At 33.0% G+C, this 23,612-nt stretch overlaps 2 protein-coding genes across 3 annotated transcripts; both read left to right on the plus strand.

The window, feature by feature from the left end:
- The first annotated feature begins 10,156 nt into the window (after positions 1 to 10,156).
- LOC21406776 (RGG repeats nuclear RNA binding protein A) lies at positions 10,157 to 14,642 on the plus strand. Of its 2 annotated transcripts, XM_024171082.1 has the most exons (7): positions 10,157 to 10,594; positions 11,335 to 11,656; positions 12,987 to 13,052; positions 13,169 to 13,298; positions 13,688 to 13,843; positions 13,928 to 13,984; positions 14,205 to 14,642. In XM_024171082.1, the coding sequence occupies exons 1-7, from the start codon at positions 10,411 to 10,413 to the stop codon at positions 14,385 to 14,387; spliced, it is 1,098 nt and encodes a 365-aa protein (XP_024026850.1). In that variant the 5' UTR covers positions 10,157 to 10,410; the 3' UTR covers positions 14,388 to 14,642. The 2 variants fall into 2 exon arrangements, with proteins under 2 accessions (XP_024026850.1, XP_024026851.1); XM_024171083.1 differs by lacking the exon at positions 12,987 to 13,052.
- A 6,314-nt stretch (positions 14,643 to 20,956) lies between these two features.
- On the plus strand, positions 20,957 to 23,194 carry LOC21406779 (pentatricopeptide repeat-containing protein At4g16835, mitochondrial). The gene has a single exon (XM_010106527.2). It carries the CDS (start codon positions 20,981 to 20,983, stop codon positions 22,991 to 22,993), a length of 2,013 nt encoding a protein of 670 aa, XP_010104829.1. The 5' UTR covers positions 20,957 to 20,980; the 3' UTR covers positions 22,994 to 23,194.
- Positions 23,195 to 23,612: the final 418 nt, after the last annotated feature.

The raw sequence follows: 23,612 nt of genomic DNA on the forward strand, positions 1-23,612 counted from the left end.
TTAAAACTTAAAATCTAAAAGGGGTGTTTGTAAAAAAAAAAAAAAAAAAAAAACTTATATTCTAAAATGATTAAGAATCTTATATTATTTTATATTATATTTCCAAAAAGTGTAGTTATCCATCCGAATTATTTTTGGTGGTACTCGGTATCTTATCTCACCCACACAATAGGAAAAAGAAATGCCCGAGTCTGATTTGTTTGATCAAGGAAAGTTCCTATTCATTGTCTGTTTTGGTAAGATAATGACCCATTTGGATTTACTAATTAAAAGACTGCATAAATATATACACACATATAAATATATAATGTCGCAAGTTGCATATACATTAATTTGAAACTAGTACAATTAATGCTGGGTACTCTGTTCCCATGTTTGACTTTGTACCATGAATTTCATGTTCATAAGTCCATGATCATCGGCAGCCACGGTTGCAAATGATCAAATTATTTTCAGTCATCAGTCGAGCAGACTTATTAATCGGTCAAGTACTATTGGCTATTGCTTTTCGTTATTAATCATCACCTCTAGCGAAGTTGGGCTTGGCGAATTTTGCCGGTAGTCAACATTGGGGACATAACTATTACATAAAATATCATAGTTAAAAAATATTTAAAAAACGTAAAAATAATAAATATATACCTGAAAAATCATAAAACGTCTTACAAAATCTAAAATATTGAATAACGCATAAAAATATGAACATAATTTTAGTTAAAATACAAAACTTAAAAAAAGATGTCATTGTGATATATTTTATAATAGTTTTAGTACTCATAAAAAAAATCAATCTAACTTTAAAAACCATAACATATTACCTAAATATCTTGTAAACATTCGTTTAGTTTACAAGTAGGGAAAACTCATGTTGACCAATTGAATTGCTGTCAACGTGAAAAAGGAGAGATTATTAGCAGTGATCTTTTGTAATTAGATGGAACTAAGGGGAAAATAACTAAAATGGAGAATATTAATTAAATAGAAGCAATATTTAAAGACTGGTCATGGTCGGTCTTGATGAGAAAAATTACCGCAAATCAAACAAAATATGTTTTCTGTTAATCTATTTTTAGTTGGCTTAATTTTATTGGTTTGAAATGTTAAGATATATTAAATCAAATCAAATCATATACAATCGGTTTAGTCGGTTTAGAGTACTTACAGTTATTATAATCATTGACCTGTGAATACTTTAAGTCGGTCTTTTCAAATTAGCTATTAATTTTTCAGAATATTTATTACGAAAAGTGAATTTGACAATTGGTTTTAACGGTCATCAAATCATCAGAGTATTGTGCAAGTGTGACACATTGAAGATTGTTTCTTTGAAAATGCACTTTGATGAAATTTTCAACGAAAAAAGTCATTGAATTTGACATATATCTTGATTATTTCTATCAGTACAATTGACAGATGTACTTTATAAAAAAAATTGATAGAATTTATTCTTAAAATGTATCAATTTAAATTTTTATTTTATACTCTTGATTAATACCTTTTATTTAATATAATTATTTGATTAAAAATAATATAATTTAAGAATATAAGGTAAAATTCCACACTTAATTTTCTCATAACAAGGTTATTTTTTTTCTAGTTTTCCCACTCGTGCCTTATCTCGCGCGTGTAAGTTCAAAAAGCCCAAATTTCGTAGAATTAAATCTTGATTATTTCTATCAGTACAATTGACAGATGTACTTTATAAAAAAAATTGATAGAATTTATTCTTAAAATGTATCAATTTAGATTTTTACTTTATACTCTTGATTAATACCTTTTATTTAATATAATTATTTAATTAAAAATAATATAATTTAAGAATATAAGGTAAAATTCCACACTTAATTTTCTCATAACAAGGTTATTTTTTTTCTAGTTTTCCCACTCGTGCCTTATCTCGCGCGTGTAAGTTCAAAAAGCCCAAATTTCGTAGAATTAAACCCAGTAAACAACTAATTGCATTTATAGTACCAATAAAAACCACAATTCCCTAAATTAAAGACATATTGAAAATTGATATCTTCTCGTTAAGAGTTGCCATATACACATCTTCTCAAGCTAGTGTGGGGGATCTTTCTCATTATGATAATGAAATACTTAAAAGATGCCGATTAGAAAGGCAAAGCTAAAGCTTTATTAATAAGGGCTAGCCTTGCTTGTTCAATACTATTTCCTGGTCATTCAATGATCTTTAGTTATTATTAAGGTCTAATTTATTTTACCGATTTGAGTTTTCAATTTTAAGTTTTTACAGTTAAAAGTTCTCAGAAAATATCACATTTAACTTTTTCTGCTACAGTTAAAAACTCTTAAGAAATGTCACATCTCAACTCAAATTGAAAATTCAAATTCATAAAGTGAACAAGGCCTCAGTTTGGTATGTCTCCGCCTTGTGTCCATAATTCCATATCGTCAATCCATGATTATGCCATGGGCTTAGTTCAGATGTTCATTCTTTAGTTGATATTCCGGGTATGTGGCAATGCATGAAAAAGTATTCACCGTAATTTCCATATCTTTTGTTGATAGTACTACTAGCTATTGACTCAAAGTGCAATACGCGTCCGGTAATCTAACTCTAACGAAATGTTCAAATATTTTCTCTGTGAGCGTGGCGCCTAGTTACAAACTCCATATGATTCAGCAGGTGCCATATAGCTTCATGCATTAGCAACATTTTCGCTGTACACAAATCCAGATATAAAACTATCTAAATTTTTAAGGATTAGAATGTCAAACTGCGTGAAGCATGCCTTATATTTATATATATATATATATATATTACATTAAAAAGATAGACATTCAAACATATTTATCGATTCAATATAAGCTCAAAGAAGTGAATATGAATCTCAAATAATGAGAGATATGTAAAAAGCAGCTCTAATTACGCATATTCCTAATTCCATATTAGTATACACAAAAACCATCAAAATTGATCAATAATCCTTGCTACCACCTACAAGAGCATTGAGGAAGCTGAGGTCTAGGTTGGGAATATTCCTTCTTGATCTCCTCATTACATCGTTGTTGCAAGTTAGGGCGGACGACGTTTGATTCGTGAATTCAGAATCACAATTCAAAATTATTCTCATTTTACGTGTATTTTTTATGAGAGAAAATAATGTAGCGAGCCATAAACCATAATTCGAACCATGACACGAATCTCCCTTCTAAACAAATAATAAAAGGTTTAGGCCCGATCATGATCGGTTGATGATGTGGACCTGACCACGTTGGGCGGATTGGGAGTTTTTTTTTTCTTTTTCTAGATATGTTTGTTGGGAATGATGTTCTAAAAATATGAGATGTAATATGTTATTTATTATTAATTTAATAAAAGAGTTTATTCGTGCATATATTATTGAATATTTTATGAATATCATTGAAAATTTCATGATAATTTATATGGTCGTAAATATTGTATATAAATGTTATATACGAGAGGATAATATTTAAGAATAATAATCAAAACAATGTTCGTAATGAATTTAATTAAAGTTCAGAATCTTTAATTAAAACATTACTAATACATGTCATTCCCATTCGGAATGGAACGGCGTTATGCGCATTGTTAATATGACGAGATATTAAATGAGTGTGTTACGCATAATGAGATTATGTGGAATCGGGACACAGACACAATATGAATTTTTGATCATTTTCGTTAAATATAAAAATTCTAATTGAGTTTACCGATAGTCATATATAGAACAATCTTAATTCTGAGTTATTAGCAGACTATTATTTGTGGATTTGTGTCTTTTGACTTACTCAGTACGGATTTTGAGATTGTTAAATTCTATTCCTTGTATCTTGGAGATATGATGAAGTGGGTAGCTGAGAATGTTAATATACGAGATAAAATCCAGTTCTTCTTGAGAAAGAAGCAGATAAATAATTCTCTTGGAGTTGATTTGGTACTTTGATTAGTAGGAGCTCCGATTCATGAATTTGTTTTATGAATCACTGTCCATTAGAGACTCAATGATACTCAAGGATAAAAATGTAATTAGAGAGGTTAATAGATTTCACCTAACTCTAATTATGAATTATTTATGGAGGATTGATCTATATGTAATGACTATATCAAATAGACACTTCATAGTTTGGAAGTAAATTATGTCTATAATTATGAGAGTGCAATTCCAAGTTTATAGTGGAGTAACTTTAAAATTAATAAGAATTAAGTAACTAATTAGAGTGTTTTAATTAATTATTAATTTTATTGGAGCTCGGAATTATAAGTCTATGAATCTCCGAATCGTCATTGTAATTCTACAAGACACTAAGAGTAAAATGAGAATTTTAGAATTATAAAATTCAAAAATAAAACACTCAAATTATTTAATTAAATATTGAATAATGTGATTATTTAATTTGAATTTTGAAACACACATGTGATGGAGATTACAAGTGTCACACGCCCAACACTGGACTTATTTGATAAGTTATCAAATTGGAATTCAAATTAAATTAAGTTTGATTTTAATTGGAATTTGAATTTGAGTCAAAATTAGACAACTAGATAAAGGAAAAATTTTGTATAGAGTTTCTTTAAGACTCTAAGAGGTACCCTATAAACAGGAGGTTGTAGAAAATTATAGAACACAATTTTTTCTCCTTTCCCCTAGGAGATAGGCATGTAACATGGCCGCCACGGGCGTGTAATATTATGTTAGACATCGTGTAACATACAAATGACAACCAAGTAACCTCCAAAAGAAAAAAAGAGAAAAAAAGAAGAAAAGTTAATCTATTCTCAGTTCCACGTCGTGCATGTATTAATGTTCGTGGAAGACTTAAGTGTTTTGAGTGCTAATCCTATTTTGTTTCAGGTGTGCCCACACACATCTTCGTAGATTTAAAGAATTGATGAGAAAGATTTGGGTATTCCAAACAAGCTTGGAGCGAGGAACGTTTGTGGTCAAAAAACTCAAGTTATAGACCTAATCGTTCGCTAGCTAATTTTATTCATAAATTATTTTGATAAATTTATTCGTGCATAAATTAATATATTTTATAGAGTATCTGAAAGGTTTATTAAAATTTATATTATACATGATCCGTTAGATATACATTTCCGCATAAAAAATCATTTTCAAAACCAACAATGTTTGGTAGGAGGGAGGGAGATGGGTGGAGAGAAAGAGTGAATCTCTTGTTTGGTAAGAAGGAGAATATGAGAGAGAGACTCTCCCTCTGGACCCACCATTTTGGATCCTTTCATTAATGGATTGATCAACTAATCCATCTAAAAATTAAAATAAAATGACTTTTTTACCTTTCAAAAGTAATTTTTAATAAATAATAAAATAAACAATATAGCAATTAAATACAAAACTATCATTTATCCTTTTAAATCTCAATCTCTCCTATCAAACAACGTAAGGGATTATTATAAGAGAAATTATACTCTTCACGAAAATTCATTAACTCGAATTTCATGAAATGTAAGAAACTAAAGGGAACTCATGTGCACCTCATTTTTTAAGAAAAATAAAATAAAATGAAAAAAACTGAATAAGAGTAATATGAGAATTCTTCTTCCTCATGCTTCTCTAGAGGTCAGCTAGAGGAGAGAAATAATTGGGTTAGAACGCTAGAGAACATGGTGAGCACCGGGAGAAACTGTGGCAAGGGCGACAATGGTGACGATGACGATGCCACTGCTAAAAAAGAACGTGGTGAGGATAGACTAGGAGAACATGCGGCAACGACGGCGATGGTGCCGCTGTTAAAAGAAAGTGAGAAAAAAATTGTTTTGGGATCATTGAAACAAAACATGCATGAATAAAGAAAGGCTAAAGAACACCAAAAGAAAACAATTGGGAGTTGAGAAGAAAGAAACACTATAAATGACATATCCCTGGGTGTGTTTGGTTGGGTGGAAAGGAATGAAATAGAATAGAATGGAATGGAATTCTTGTTTGATATTTGGTTGAATTTATAAGAAATGAATGATCATTCAAAAGGAATGGTCATTCACCCATTTTGGGTGAATCAACATTCCTTCCTCATATGGGAGGAATGACCATTCTAAGTTATTTTTTTTTATTTTTTTCCATAATTACCCTTCAATATTATAATATAATTAAAATATATTATATAATAGTTATATCTTATAATATAATATAATATAATATATAATAAAAAATATTATAATATAATATAGTTATAATAATATAATAATTAATTTATAATATAGTTATAAATTATAATATATTGATTTAATATTGAATGTTGTGGGGTAGAGGTTGCTTACAAATGGTCTCCATTTAATTTTATTACAGGTCACCGGCTATACTTATACTACTGCAAATTACAATTCTGAATAATAATTATTTCAGAAAAATACATTCTTTTTTCTTTCTTCAATGGATTTTGAGAATTTCATTTGTGAGGGGCTAAAGACCGGGTTATCTCTCTGAATCAGGTTATTCACTGGGCTGTTAAGCCATCGAGTCTTCTAGGGTTGATCGACCCATTTCAAGAGGATTCATCCAAGACTCTAGATCTCGTTAATTCTAAGGTTCTATAAGGAAGATGAGAGGAAGGCAGGCTGCATATATAGTTGGCTGGTTATTTGTTTCGATGCCCCGAAAATACTTCAACTTTCCAAGATCTTTTATATCCAATTTATCTCTTAGCTGCTTTTTTTTATATGATATAGCTTCTGCATCATCCCCAGTAACAACAATGTCATCGACATAAACAATAAGAATCGCTATACCTGAGTTCGTCTTCTTTATTATATTATATTACATTTTATATATTATATTGATAGATAAAATATTAGTTTTATATATAACATAAGGGTAAGTTTGTCAACATGAAAATATTTATGTTCCATTCGAGAGAATTCTTAAAATTACAACCAAATAAATGAATCAATTTTCTTTTCCATTCTATTCTCATTACCATTCTCATTCCCATTCCCTCACTGTAACCAAACGCACCTTTAGTTTTTATCTTCCTTTGGGGCGTTGGGCTGTTGAACGAATTCTGCCTTGCCAAAAAAAAAAAAACCAAAGCCCTTAAATCTAGCATACTATATTGAGCCAGTTTGGTAGTGTTGTAGATTATGAAAAAATTACTTTTAGTTATGCTGAAGGAAACAATAGTTTTGGTAAACTGTAATTATACAAGTGTTGTTAGTTCCAAAAGCAGTGTAATAGTGTTTGGTAAATTCTGTGGTTGAATTACTGTGGGTAGTTAAGATGACCGTAATTAATAATTTTAAATTAATATATAAAATAATTAATAATTAATAATTATTTAGCAAATAAAAATTAATATATTAATAATATAATAATAATGGATAAATTATCATTAATGAGTACATTAGTAATTAAAAAATATATATAATAAGTTAATATGCTAAATAATTAAAAATAGTAATTAGTAACTAATTATAAGTAATTACTATGTTAGTAATGTACTTATATTTATTAGATTGTACGTAATTATTAACTTTTAGTTACATAATTAAATAATTAGTTGATTAATTACTAATGTTTATTTAATAAACTATTATTTAATATATCTGATAATTATTATTTTTATAATGATTAATTACTAATCATAAATTATTAATTATCATTGATTAATACATTACATATTGATAATTATAATTTAATATTAATTATCAATTAAGTAATTACTATTTATTTTTTATTTACCAACTATTTACTAATTAATAGATTATAATTAACAAAATTAAAAGCTTGATAGTAATAAATTAATATTTAATTAATAATTAAATAATTACTATCTATTTAATAGTTATTAGTTATTAAGTATATCTATTTATTAATTATTAATTAATTATTTAATATAACTTTGTTGATAATCATTAATTGTACTATGTTGATTCCCGCATAATTTAAAAGTCAAAGTTGTCTTTGGGCTGTTTTTTATTTTAGCTGCAGATTCTTTAAAAATTCTTTAAAGATAACTTTTTATGGTTTTTACCAAACACCATTATCAGCTTCTGATGGCTAGAGAAGTGATTTTGGGCTCCAAGAAGCACTACTAAATGCACCCACTATAAATTTTGTTTTTTAAGGGATGAGAGATGAGGAAATTTTTTAAGTATTGTTTTTTAGGGATGAGAAAGATGGAGTAATATTGCTGCAAATCTGATGAGGGGTTGAAGGACAGAGGAAAAGGCGTGGAAGGAGGAGAATTCCTTTGTCTGTTTTTCTTTATTACTAATTTTGTAACGTACTCTGCACGTATTTCTATATTGAAGACACTTGAAGAGCTTATTGTTTACCAAATAATGAGAAATTCACTTATACAACCAATTAAAGATTTTTAAATTTATTTTAAAAATAAATATGTGTAAAGATAACAATTGACGAAAAAATTAAGTCGGGACACATTTGAAAAAAATTATTTTAACTAACTAAAAATAAAATAAGAATACATGCGAAAAAATTACTCTTATAGGAGTAGTGTGAGGAACATTATATTTTAAAAAATAGATAAAAAAATAAAATGTAACAAAAAAATTCACAAAGAAATAAAGATAAAAAATAAAAAAGAGCTAATTGAGGGGCTGCCACGGGGCAACCTCATAAAAAAGAGCCAAAGCTCTTTTATGTATTGTTAGATTTTCTTTTATTTTGTGAATGAATTCTCATTTTAGCGAAAAAAAGAAGGAAATGAAACTCTGGACTTTTTGGTAATTTGCTCGTGTGTAGTTATGACGCACTGACCATGTGTCGCCATTTCGTAGGTTCGTGATATGATTCACGAATTAATTTCGTGAAGTATAAACATACTCTTATTATAATCCTCTCCATTCTTTACATTCTCCATCCACCCAATCATGTCCATCCTTCCTCTTCATCCCTCTTACCAAATGAAACCTAAAGAGCTCAGTTATCATCTCTTTATGCTCATAAGAGATCTTTAATTCCAGAAGTTCCTTGACCTTTTTCGCCTCCACCCTTCTCTCAATCTACGACACAACGATAAAAATCTAAAATAATTTAGAATATGCAAAGAGCAAACGAAAATTAGAGTAAATAATATATTTTTAAAATTAAATTAAGTAAATAACAGTTGTAAAAAGAAAAATCACGTGAAAAAAATATTTTATTAATCGTAAAAATAGATTTAAAATCTACTATTTACTTATTTTTGTTTCATAAATACTCTATTTACACATTCCCTCAGCGACAAATTGCGCAGAGGACGGATGGTGAGGCTGGCCCAATCCTTGGAAACTGCTCGTCTTTGATTGGAAGCCCGGCCCAATCTGTGATCATAATGGGCTGTACCAACCTCAAACACCCAGCAGCCATGAAATGCGTGCCAATGCAGCTGTGTGCTGGACTGGTTTAAGCAATACACTTCTCCGCACTAATTCACTAAAGAAAATATATATTTTTTTGTTTTAAAAAATAAATTTATTGACTTTCTTTTTGTTGTTGCTGAAAACATAATTTATTCATGTTTTGTTGTTATCTAAAACTAACATGTACAGTTTTGTTTTTGGATGCCAAATTACGTGACATATTTCTTGGAAAATTAAAACTAAAATTAAATGATATATTTTCTTTCTTGAAATTTAGAGCTGAGGAAAATTAATCTTTAGACCTCAACTTCTACCTCTAATATTATGATATCTAAAATTCATAGCGCCCTTTCTCTTATGCGGATACGCCTTTAGTATTTTTTTCCTTAGTCAAAAAATTCAAACCCTTAAAAAAGTAGACTCAAACTCAATATATAATAAAAAAGTTAAATTTTAATTTTTATAAAAAAAAATACTGTTAATAAATTTGAGTTATGATTCCACTTAGTGAAAAATATACTTAAATTTTCCGCTTTATGATAAAATGATACCTCACCACCACTTTATATATGTAATGTAATATAATATTCAATTTGTCGTCGAAGGGAATATTTGGCCCCCTTTTTTCTGTAAGAATATTAAGCTAATTTTCTATAAGGAAATTAATTACTGATTAGTATTTTTTTTTTCCGTTTGTTTTTATGAAAATTTGCCAAATCGGACGTACTCATGTGGGCCGTGACGACGAACACAACGTAGTTAAAGTGAACCCGGCCGCAACCTAAAACTACCCAGTAGGGTTTTTAAGATTAGGTTTAGCCACTTTCTTATTTCTCTGCCGCTTTGGCTAGGGTTTTCCACAGCCTCATAATCACTTGCTCGCTTCATTCTCTCTCTCTCTAACTCTCTCTAACTCTCTCTCTCTACTTTCCATCACTTTCCTCTCACCCAAACACTCAATCCTACTATCTTTTTAACTATTTCGCAATCGTCGATCGATGGATTCGAATAAGAACTGAGGATTCCGTGGTTGCTGTTCGAAGGAAGGTTCGCGAGAGTTCTAGGGTTTTTGGATCGGATTTTTTAATTTCGGAGCTCAAGAAATGGCGACCGCGAATCCTTTCGATCTCTTGTTAGATGACGACAACGAGGACCCAAGCCTCCTCATAGCTGCTGCTCAGCAGAAGCTCCCTCCGGCTCAGCCGAAGAAGCCGCAGGCTCCGGCGGCGGCTCAGCCGGCTAAGCCCGCCAAGCTGCCTTCCAAGCCGCTCCCTCCTGCCCAAGCCGGTGAGCCTCTGTTCTTATTGTATTTTTCTTATTGTGACTTCGGATTTGGATTGTGGATTGGTTTGTACTAAACTCTCTCTTTGTTTGCTGAGAAAAGTGAAAATATTGTACCTTTAGATTTATGTATTGTTTATGTGTAGTTCTTGTACTCTTTTTTCGCTTTCATATGTTTATACCCTTAAATCGCAGGATTTTGGTGTTACATTTTTTAAAAAAAAATTTAGCTTACTGATTCTAAAATGTCGTAATTAAATCCAGTTGTGTTTTTCCGATTATTGGGAATCAGAACTTTTCTTTTTCACTTGGATATGTGCTGTTATGCTGATGGATTGTAGTCGGTCGGTGGCTTTATTAATGAAGGGAATATTCTTTGAATTTTTCTCAATTTTAACCGATGGAAGTTTCTTTTTTGAACGTTAATTTATTTTATGGAGAATGTAAGTTACTTTTGCATAAAGCCTCTCATGTCATTACTGTTGTCTGGACTTGTATGCTTTTGCGCGTATGTTACTTTTTAATTATCAAGGGCATTATTCAGAATTTAGTTATTTTTGTTGGTGGATTGTTTTCTTCTAGGTGTTTTAAGTTTGTGGTCTGTTCATTCAAACCGGCACGATGTTCCAGAACTACTCCTATTAATGTTATAGGTGACATGCATAACACATTAATCGTATCTAATACTGTGCTTTGCGTGGATTTTTGCGTTTAGATTTTATATCTTTGTTTGGCTATTTGTGCAGTGAAGGAGGCCAAGAATGAAACTAGCCGTGGAGGAGGTCGCGGTGGTGGACGTGGCGGCTATGGTGGACGTGGTCGTGGTGGAGGTGGATTCAACAGAGATTCTAACAACAGCGATAATTCATTTGGCAACAACAATGGGTTTTCTGGAGGGTACAGGCCGTCTGAGGAGGGGGACTCAGGGAAGCCCACTGAAAGGCGTGGCTATGGTTCGCCTCGTGGTTCATTCCGTGGTGGCCGCCGTGGTGGTTTTAGCAATGGTGAGGCTGTGGAAGGAGAACGCCCTAGGAGGATATATGAGCGCCGCAGTGGTACTGGACGTGGGTGAGTGTTTCTTCATTTTGTTCTGCCATTTAGTTATCACTCATGGCTGCATAGTTATTCTGATAACCATTGCCGCAGTGGTACTGGACATGGGTGAGTGTTTCTTCATTTTGTTCTGCCATTTAGTTATCACTCATGGCTGCCTAGTTATTCTGATAACCATTGTTTTTAAAAGCGCCTCGCCTCGGGGTGTGCCTCATTGCAAGGCGATCAAAATTCACGGGATGGGAGGTGAGGCTTACACCTCATCCATGTGAGGCTTACACCTCATCCATGTGAGGCACACGAATGGAAGCTGCGCCTCAAGCGGTGGATGAGGCTTACGCCTCTTTTGTTACTAGTTTTTGTAGGGGTTTTTTAACCAAATTATCAGTTGGGCCGAAAATTTGAAAGCAGCACATATTTACTAGGCCCTTAATCATTTAAAAGAACTAAAGAAATCAGAGAGAGCAGCCTCCTCTTTCACGTTCTCTCCTTCTCATCTCTCCTTCCAACAACCAGACCAGCCGCAAAAAATAAAAATAAAAAATAAAAAAATAAAAAAGGCCTAAGAAACATCAGAAGGAAGCAATTTTTAGGGCTTGTTTATTTGCACCCAAACTCAAAAAAATTTGAACTCATGTTACAACTTTATTCAAGTTCATGTTTTTTTTTTTAAAGTTGAGTTTGAACTTGAGTTTTAGCATGAGTTTGGGGTTAAAATCTGAGTTCAAGTTCCCCCTTTAACTCAAGTTCCTAAACTCAAACTCAAGTTAATGAATAATATTTTTTTTATTCTTAAAAGCGCCATGACTTTTTCGTTTTAATTTCGATTGAGATGATTTTTTTTCTATGCGTTCACAATGAAGAGACGAATAAAATCCCACTCATATACCCTATTAAAATTTTTCATCACCATTGAGTTTTTATTAAAATACTATCCAAATACAAATTCAAGTTTTGACCTACCCAAACACAAATTAAAATAGATTGTCAATTCAAACCATAACTCAAAATGTGCACATCCAAACACAAACTCAAATTAGAGTCCCAACTCAAACCATACTTAAATACATCTCAACTCAAATTAAGATCTGAACTTAAGTCACCCTAACTCAAAAAAGACAAATGAACAATCTTAATTATGCCCCTAACAGTGAAATGGACTTGTCTTTTTGTGGATGGATTGGTTAAATTTCTTGTTTTTAATGATTATTGAGTATGTGGATTTAGTTTTCATAACTATTTTTTTTTTTAAATTTTGTTTATTGGCATTTCCTCAGCAGCGCCTTTAAGGCCCGATTCCGCCTTTTAAAACCTTGTTGATAACTTTTGCACTTTATATAAACAGAAATGAGTTGAAGCGGGAAGGGTCTGGTCGTGGGAACTGGGGAACTCCCACTGATGAGATTGCTCCGTAAGCATCTAATTTCTATTTAATATTCATGGACTCAATTTGATACTATGGTACTTATTATTGTTATGTGTTATGTGTTATGTTGATTTGTATATTGCCCATTTTTGCTAAATTAGGGAGGTTGAAGAGCCTGTTGTGGAAAATGAAAAGAATGTTGATGCTGAGAAGTTGGGAGATGAGGAAGCTTCGGATGCCAACAAGGAAAAGCCTGAGAAGGAGGCAGAAGAGAAGGAGCCGGAAGACAAGGTTATAATCAAATTTCTTGGTTAAATGTTATTTTATTATTATTTTTTTAATACATTTGAGCATAGCTAATGCATTAACTAACGGGTCCTATCCTCATGTTACTTGTCGATGGACTATTGAAGAGATATTTGGTTGTCTTACACGAGTGCTTGGCACCCACACTACACAGTGTCGATTAATCTTTGGCACTGCTTCAATTAAATTTCTTGTTTTCTGTGTATATTGTGCCACTAATAGCTATGCCTTTCTATATGTTGCAATTACATGTGACTATTATCAAAAGCATAGGAGCGTGTCTTGAATATGTATTTGTGACTCTAGGACATCATTTTTTCAGTACCTTCATCATCTAATTGTTATGTTTGTATCCTTGTTGCTTGTTTTGATAGGAGATGACCCTAGAAGAATATGAGAAGGTCCTTGAAGAGAAGAGAAAGGCTCTGCTTGCCCTGAAGACTGAGGAAAGGAAGGTTGACTCAAAAGAATTTGAGTCCATGCAACAGCTTTCAAGTAAAAAGGGAAATGATGAAATCTTCATCAAACTGGTAATGCTATGCTTACCACCTGTGAGAAGGATAATTTATTTCACACGACACATTCTTTATATTTACACTGCATTTGCTTTTCAGGGTTCTGAAAAGGATAAGCGTAAAGAGGCAGCTGAAAAGGAAGAGAAAGCAAAGAAGGTTTCTTCTATCTTTTCTTTTTGTTTTTTTTTTTTCTTTAAATGTTTTGTCCCTGTTTCTGCATAATTATTTATTTAATTATTCGTCTATTTATTTATTTCTTGCATGCGCCCATGTCTTCATTGAAGTTTGTAAGCGTGCAGATTTATTGTCTGCTTTTCTATGTTACAATACTTATCGGGTTCACAATACTAACAATTGAATACATTTTTGGTTGTAGTCTCTCAGCATCAATGAGTTTCTGAAGCCAGCTGAAGGGGAGAGGTACTATACCCCTGGTGGTCGTGGTCGAGGCCGTGGCCGTGGTTCAAGAGGTGGATATGGCGGAGGTTACTCATCTAGCAATGTGGCAGCCCCATCCATCGAAGATCCTGGTCAGTTCCCAACCTTGGGTGGTAAATGAGGTTCTTCCATTTCTCCCATCACCGCGTTACATCCGTTGGGGGACTGATATCGCTTAAAAAGATTGAGTGGCGGGCTATCCTGATTATCCACATGAACGTTAAAAACTATTTTTAATGTTATGTCTTTTTGAGTGTAAATTTTAGATCTTATGTCTTGAACCGAGAAGTCATGGAGTCAGTTTTGATTTGGAATAGGTTGAGAACACATTCAGTTATTTTTAATATTTAGTGTTTGCTTTTACTCATTTACTAAATTACTATTCCTGCTTCGAATTATTACCTTTTTATCCTTTAAATCCCGTTGCTTTTTTTTTTTTTTTTTTTTTTGAGCTTCTTTATTTGATTTTCCAAGGAAGAAAGGAAGGGAACGAATCTAATGAAAGGAAATGAGGGTGTGTTTGGTTGGAAGTAATGGAATGGAAAGGAAAGGCTATTCCACCCAATTCCATCCTTTGGTTCCACTTTTTTGATCAGAAATGGCTTTTTGTAGGAAAGCTCATTTACTCAATTTGAGTGAATTGCGATTCACTCGGGGTAAAGGAAAGGCTTTTCCATTCAAGCCTCATAAGCCTCATTAATTTTGTCTAAAATCTCCCCGATTGAGAGAAAGGAAGCCTTAGCCCCCTTTTACTTGCTCGACCGGTTTGAATCGAGCTCCATAGGATCTTGTATCGAGCTCCACAGGATCTCCTCAGGCGGCCGCTCATCTCCTTCTCGCTTCCTTTTCTTCTTTCCTCCAAATCTCTGCGTCTCCTTTTCCTTTCAATCGTCTCCTCTGGGGATTGAGCGATTCCAGAAGGCCGAAGCGGAGGAGGAGCTCAAGAGTTTCAAGGCCAGGTGCGCCGAGCTCGAGGATCTGAGGGAGGTCGATCGCTCGAGGATCTGAGGGAGATCATCGACGCAATGTGGGAGAGTGACAATGGTGGATGAAAGGGCGAAATTGGCAGAGGAGCGTGCAAAGAAGTCTAAAGAGAGGTACGAGAAGCTTCTCAGAACAGTTAAGATGGCGGAGAACCAAAAAAGCTCTGATCTTGTTGCGTTTAAGAGGAAGAATGGGGAGTTGGAGTCTGCGAAGAAGGGGTTGAGGAAGAGCTTGAGCTATGGAAGAGAGAATTTGGGAAGTTGGAGGAACGGATTTTGTAGTTGGAGGCTGATACATAAGATTATAAACGCTGAAAATAGAGGTACTTTTAGCGTACTTCCTTGCTCTGTACTTTTTCTTGTTTTTTTTTTGGGATTTTAGATTGTTATGGATTTGAGAATTGGGAATTCACGAGGGTGAGATTAGGTTCTTGGAAAATTTTGTGGGTCTTTTCCCTCCAAAACTGTTGTTGTGCCTTTGATGTGTTTGTTTTAATTCCTGTGAGTTTAATCTTCCTGATTTAGTGAGATTTTTAGTAGTTTTATAAGGATTTCTTTGTGTTTTTTTCGATCCTAAGTTTCACAATCAAAACACTAGAATAAAAAATTTAGCCATCGCCTGCTACAGATGTTTCTAAATACAAATGCACGTTAGTCTCACCTTGTTGTAATGGTCTGTTGGCGGCAAAAATTAGGAGCAACATCTTCAGTGAATTGAGTTTGGTCAACCTTGGGATATTAGAGTCGGAACAACTGGCGTGGGAATCCAGATAGTTGTATGAATCTTTTCGTGCGCGATTTGATCATTTTTTTTCCATGTAAGATATCATTTTATCACACGAGGAAGGTTCGAAGTTAATATATACCGTTAATTATTCAAAATAGCAACTGGACGTCAAAATCAAACCAAGGTTTTAAGCAAATGTGAAGTGATAATATCAGTGTCGTTTTTAAACACAAACAGTAATTTCATATGCTTCTCTGAGTATCCCACCGCTCTTATTTTGGGAAATTTACGGGACGTTTAATTTATAAATTTAGAATTATGATTTTGATTTTTAAAATTTAAATTTTTTGTGAGAAAAAAATACTGTAAAAAATTAAAAATTATAATTCAAAACCAGAGACGAATCCTTAAAATAAAAATCTCATTATTTTCTGTTATGGGAAGCATGAGAAATTACTAATTATTGATAAATGAAACTGTAAATTTGACCCGTGTGACAACTTTTGGAATTTATTATCTATTTTAAGATATGTTTCTTGCAGCTATTCTCATCATTGACAGCAATGATGATTGTGCTCCGGGAGCCACCTCTTGTACTAAAGATGACGTCCTCAAAAGAAAACGATCGTCATAGATGTGAACGAAGAAGATAATGTTGTTCCGGACAAAAGGATGGGGCAAGATCAACATCTGGTTGTTGGTGGTTCCTCTGGTAATTCTGACCATGCAACAGTTACTTCTGCCACCGCTGGTGATCCGGAAAACCAAAATATCCCAGCAAATTATGGTCAAGGCGTCTCACTTGAAGCAAATGGAACACCAGAAAGAAGATAATTTTCTTATTATGCTGCCAAGTGTCTTGGGGATTAGTTTGATGAGTTCATGGTTAAACTTCCTCTTCTTCTGACAACAGTAGCGAATAGTAATCTTAGTCGAGCATCTTATAGGTTGTAGAGAATACGTGACTGCGTCGTTGGAGAATCGTATTTAAACATACTGATGGAAAAACATAAAAGACCACAACCGTTAATACAATAGAACGACATAAAATAGCTTGCATGATGATAAAAGATGATGTTTTAGTTTCATACTTTTTTAGTATTCTTGATGAATGATAAAAAAGATGAGTGGGTTAGAGTTTTTCTTGCTAGTGATATTTAAGGGTGGTTGTTTAGTTTCATAGTTACATTTATCTTTTGATATTGTAATGTATGTGCTATGCATTTCTCTTTTGATATTATAAGTAATTAGGATTATGCTTAACTTTGTTAAATTGTATTAATTAGGAACTTGCTTGACTTGGCAGATGATGGATGCTATATATAAGTGAATCTACTAGTTTTGGTGTATGATTATATTTTGAGATTATATATGTAGTTAAATGATATATTGGTTCATTTTTATTATTGACATGGTTTAAAGTGATCATTTTACTCGATACATATCATGATAAATGCCAAAAGTGATCATGTTTGAGCATGTGATAATTTATTATTATATTAAAAAAATCAAATATTATTTCTTTTTACCATTGAAATTCTAACTTTTATCCTTCAAATAAAAAGTTTATTTCAATAATTAAATTATTTTTTTACTGTTTTAATTAATTAAGTATTGAATTATATATGATTATTAATTAAGAGTATTTTTTGTTAAAATACAGTGTATTTCCATTCTATTCTGTCATCAACTAAACAACATATTTCTTATTAAAGTATTGATTTCATAACTCCAATCAAATTAAAGAATTATTATGATTTCAGCACATTCTAATTTCTTTTTATTACCATTCGTATTATCATTCCGTCAATGTAACTAAATGTGAATAAATCAAGTCTTTAATAGTGGCATTCCTCTAGTTATTAGAATTAAAGCTTGTGTCGGTGTGATTTTTTTTTAATGGGCCTTCTTTTGTTTTGTACTTTGTGTTTATTGCATTCTCAATTCTCAAAATTGACAAATATTTTTGAAAGTACACGAGTGAGTCAGAATTTTTATGAGTTAAGATTTTTATTTTTATTTTTGATTCATAACATTTTTAGTCAAATAATTATATTAATAAAAGAGTATTTATTAAAAATAAAGTATAAAAATTTAGATTCATGTACTCTTAAAAATAAATTTTATATTTTTTCAAATATAATTGCACGTAAATAAAATCTAAAGTAGTAGGATAATAATATAGAGCATCTCCAATTGATCTGTTTTTTTTCCCTGAAGAATTGCTTGCTCTTTTTTACGTATAGATGTATATTTTGCAGAGATGTGATTATCGCAACGTCCTGGATCTCTTGTCAGACCATTGGAGCTGCGAATAGGGATATAATCGAAGCTTGAGAAGAGGTTTGATGCAATAAATAGTATATTGTTCAGTATCACAACTTAGTCCACTAGACATTTTCTTCTAGAAACATTTGTGATTTTAAATCAAACTTGGCATTTTTATGTGAATACGTATTATTGAGAAAAATCGAATAAAGGGTTGCAGATAAAATTAAACTTGAGAAGAGTTGATTTAGAGTTCGTTTGTTTCATATATTCAAAACTTAAATTATTGATTTTACTACAGTATAAAACTTTCATATAAAATTTAAAATTTAAATATGAGAATCATAGACTTAGTATATTTTCCAAATGGGCTTCTAATGGTTCATGGGAGTAATTATTTTCCAAAGAAAGTGAAAAAAAAAAACATGTTTCCCCTCCTATCTTAGGTTTTTTAAGAGTGTTTGTGTTCACTAAAATTATCATTCTCCTAAAAAAAGAGTATTTTGGAGGGAGAAGGAAAATATTTTCACAAGGTTTTTTTTTTTTTTTCATCAATCAAACCTTTATAAAATATATTTTTTGGGTTCAAAGGGAAAACAATCCAATAAATATTTATTAGAATGAGATCTGTTGTTGGTCGAATATTTGAAAGTCATATTTCTGTATTAACGCAATTTGCGAGTTATAACAAATTTGCTCCTCTCGGTTAAATCTATTGAATTGAAGCCTCAAGGATGAACAATTAAGAGGAATTTCAACAACGCTAGCCATTTTATATTCTTAGTTAAAATAGCTAATGATTTAGTTTTTGTTTTGTTTTGGTTTTTTTACTTTTTTCCACTCCAACCATTAATTAAATTATTAATTATTTAGGCTAAAGTATTTTCACTAAGTAAGAAGTAGCTAGCTATTTATTATTTTTATTATTTTTATTATTTATTTTGACGTAAAGTAAGAGTTTAAAAAAAGTTAATTATATTTTAAACTCAAAAAAATATTAAAATAATTTATGTTTAGTTAAAATAAAATAAAATTAGAGTGACTCATTAAAAAATTATTAACTAAAATAGTTTTTAAGTCAAAATAGTTTTTTTAACCATTTTAGTTAGAATTTAGTTAAAATTTAGAACGACCAGAGAACATCCACGTGTTGATTTTTTTTCTTTTAATATTCCGTTTAATGTTGTTTTCATTTTTTGTCGTTTTTCTCAAATTTCAAGTCGTTAATTCTATTTATAGTCGTTTATCATTCCATTCCATTTGATCATTCACTGATGTTTCCCATTTTGTTATTGATTTCCGTTGTTTCTAATTTTAAAGTTCGTCTTTTTCCTTAGGATTAATTTTAAAAATTCTCCCTGAACTGTGACTCTTTTTAATACTTTGTCTCTCTGAATTTTAAAAAATAACATCTGTTCCCTCCAAATTTTATTCCGTTGACAAATTTTCTCATTCTGTTATAATAAGTGACGGAATTGTCACATGTCACTTATTTAGTGAGATTTAAAAGCGCAAGTACACTTATACCCTCCTAATCAGATAATTTCTCATTTTTATCAAAAAATTCATCATATTTTATTTGACTGTCATCCTCACTTTCTCTTTCCCTCTCTACCACTTTTTCTAGGGTTCCTTTCTTCTTCACCTCCCTTCTACTTCTTCTCTCTTCCATAAACTCTCTCTCTTCAACATTGCATATCATTCATTCACTTTCACTCTTCAATGGCGGCTTTCGCTTCTTCTTCGTCTTCGTCTTCTTCTGGTTATGCAGAGAATTCAATGGCGATCACAGCTTCGTCTTTGTCTTCATCGCAATCGCTGCTTCTTTCCGATGACAACTTCGAAGAAGACTCTTGTAGTATCTGTTTGGAGCCTTTCAACTCTGATGATTCCGTCTTGGATTCATTGTTCTTCTTGATCTTTATGTTGTTCAAGATTTAGGTTTTCTTTCTTTGACGCTTGGAAGGGTTATTGCAGGTTAATTTACGATAATACCCTTCTTAGATGAGTAATGTGCTTGACACGTGACGAATTTCGTCACTCATTGTAACAGAAAAGAAAAACTTGTTAACGGAACAAAGTTCAGGGGGAACAGATGTTACTTTTTAAAATTCAGGGAGTAAAGTGTTAAAAGGATCATAATTCAGGGAGAATTTTTAAAATTATTCATTTTCCTTATTTAATGGCTTTTCCTATGCTATTGTTTCGATTTTACTAGTGATTTGCGTTCGTTTCTTCATTAGTCAATGCCTCAACAGTCAACGGTTTCCCGTGATTGTCGTTTTCATTGATGCCTTATGGCCTTTTACGTTCGTTTCATCATTTGTTGTCGTTTCACCTTTACTTTAGTTTTTCATTTCCTTCGTTATTACATTTTTCGTCGTTTTATTTTAATATCGTTTGTCATGTTTATAGTTGCTATCTTTTTTCTCTCGTCGTGTTTCACATTACTGTTTCTTTTCTTTTCTTTCTTTTTAGAGTTGTTATGTAGTTTATCATTGTTTTCCTCCACTAGTCAAATTGCACCTCATTGTCGTTTTTACGTTGCTGTCGTTTTTCATGTCATCCGTTCATCGATTTAATTTATGTTCCCATCATTTTTCGATTGTTGTCGTTTTCATCTTCCTATTGTTCTGTTCTCAAAATGTTTCGTCGCATTCTTGTCGTCGTTTATGTTCTGGATGACGTTAGTCTAAAACTTCCGAAATTCGTTTCCTCTGACCAAAACCATCATAAATGAATAACTGTCTTAGAAGGACTACGACAATTCAACCCTCCTTTTCCTTGCTCAAAATTTTCCCGCGAACCAAACACCAAGCAACTTTCCTCTCCTCTTTGACGCCACAATACGGAAATGCCAATCCACATAAAGAATCCACTCCGCCCAATAATTCCCTACCGCAAAGAACCCACTTGGTTCCCCCCAGTTACGTGAATAAATCTCCACCGCTTGATCAAAATATCGTTTCGTCGAATAAGCTGATCACGAGACTCATTCGATCTGGCGATTTGGATTCTGCTCTTAGAGTTTTTGAGTATATGGTAGTTAAGACTACGATCACTTGGAATTCGATTTTAGCTGGGTTTTCGAAGAAGCCTGGCAAAATGAAGGAAGCCCAGGAACTGTTTGTGAAAATTCCTGAACCAGATTCTGTTTCTTATAACACCATGTTGGTTTGTCATCTTCAGAATTGCGGTGTTTTTTCTGCCATGAAATTCTTTAACAAGATGCCCGTGAGGGACACTGCGTCTTGGAACGCGATGATTTCGGGTTTTGCCCAGAGCGGAGAGATGGACAAAGCACGCGAATTGTTCCTCGAGATGCCGGAGAAGAACGGTGTCTCGTGGAGCGCCATGATTTCGGGATATGTTGAATGTGGGGATTTGGACTCTGCTGTGGAGTTGTTTGAGTTGGCATCCGAAAAGAGTGTTGTAGCGTGGACTGCAATGGTCACTGGTTACATGAAGTTTGGGAAGATTGAATCGGCAGTGAAATTGTTTCATGACATGCCTATCAAAAATATAGTGACATGGAATGCAATGATTGCGGGCTATGTTGCAAATTGTCGCGCCGAGGAAGGTTTGAAGCTTTTTCGGGCAATGATTGGATTTGGAGTTAGACCAAATTCGTCGAGTCTTAGCAGTGTTCTACTCGGGTGTAGTAACCTATCTGCACTGCAAATGGGCAAGCAAGTACATCAGTTGATTTATAAATCCAATTTGTGTTATGATACAACTGCAGGGACTTCATTGATTAGCATGTACTGTAAATGTGGAGATTTGGAGGATGCCCAGAAGTTGTTTCTTGAGATGCCTAGAAAAGATGTTGTTACTTGGAATGCAATGATTAGCGGTTATGCTCAGCATGGGGCAGGTCTAGAAGCTCTCAATCTGTTTGATAAGATGAGAAAAGGGGGAACAAAACCCGATCGAGTCACTTTTGTGGCAGTTTTATTAGCCTGCAATCATGCCGGATTAGTACATACCGGTATTCAATATTTTGACTCCATGGTAAGGGACTATGGAATCGAACTTAAGCCCGAGCACTATACATGTATGGTTGACCTTCTCGGCCGAGCTGGTAGGCTTGTTGAAGCTGTAGCTTTGATAAAGAAAATGCCATTTGAACCAAATCTTGCTATTTTTGGAACCCTCTTGGGTGCTTGTAGGATTCACAAGAACTTAGAGCTGGCTGAGCATGCTGCCAAGAATCTCCTTCTTCTTGATCCATCAAGTGCAGCTGGCTACGTCCAGCTTGCTAATGTTTATGCTGCGGCGAGCAGATGGGATTGCGTGTCAAAAGTTTGGCGGGCAATGAAAGAAAATAAGGTAGTTAAGACACCGGGGTACAGTTGGATTGAGGTAAAGAGTGTAGTTCATGAGTTCAGATCAGGTGACAGGGTTCAACCAGAACTAGCGTCTATACATGAAAAACTAGACGAGTTGGACAAGAAAATGAAGTTGGCTGGCTACGTTCCTGATCTTGAATTCGCATTGCATGATGTGGGACAGGAGCAAAAAGAGCAGCTTCTGTTACGGCACAGCGAAAAGCTAGCAATCGCTTTCGGGCTCCTGAAAGTGCCCGAGGGGATTCCAATCCGAGTTTTCAAAAACTTGAGAGTTTGTGGGGATTGCCATAGTGCTACCATGTTCATCTCAGCAATAGAGAAACGGGAAATTATTGTTAGAGATACTACAAGGTTTCACCATTTTAAGAATGGGACATGCTCTTGTGATGGCTACTGGTAAAATTCCTGCAGAATTCCTGCTTCGCCAGGAGTTTCATCGAAAGTCGCAGTATATCGATCAATAAAGGGTGTTCTTTTCTTTTGACAATTATTATTATTAATAATAAAGTGAATCTCCTTGCAGATCGTAGTTGATTAGGATGGTCCAACTTTGGCTTAATTTGGTTTCAAAATTGTTTACATTCCTTTCCTAATGTTTACTCAAGAGCGAAATATAGGACACTATTACCAAAGTTTGACCCATAATTGTCCATAGACCTGAAGACTATTCTCTTCTCGTTTACTTCTGTTTAACAATTTGGTTTATATTAGTCATTTTCCGTTTAGGAAAAAAATAGAGAGAAAGGTTTGCCTTCTCCGAAAGGCATTGCAAAGGATCTTTGAAAACATAAAAGCACAAGAAAGATTTTTTTCTACTTAAAAGTGATATTTAGTGAAAGGGTTCGAGAAACCGATTATCCATGGCACAGATGCTAATTTCAAAAACGTACATGAAGAGCAAAACCGATTTTAGTCCATCGCCTACTAAATTGATTTTAATTGAATCACGTTTCTTTGGCACTTAGCCAAAGATAAAGGCAAGTCAAATTAGGTTTGAGCCATCAGACAAAATGTAAGAA

Source organism: Morus notabilis, unplaced genomic scaffold (assembly GCF_000414095.1).
Source record: "Morus notabilis unplaced genomic scaffold, ASM41409v2 Scaffold789, whole genome shotgun sequence".
Classification (NCBI taxonomy): Eukaryota; Viridiplantae; Streptophyta; class Magnoliopsida; order Rosales; family Moraceae; genus Morus; species Morus notabilis.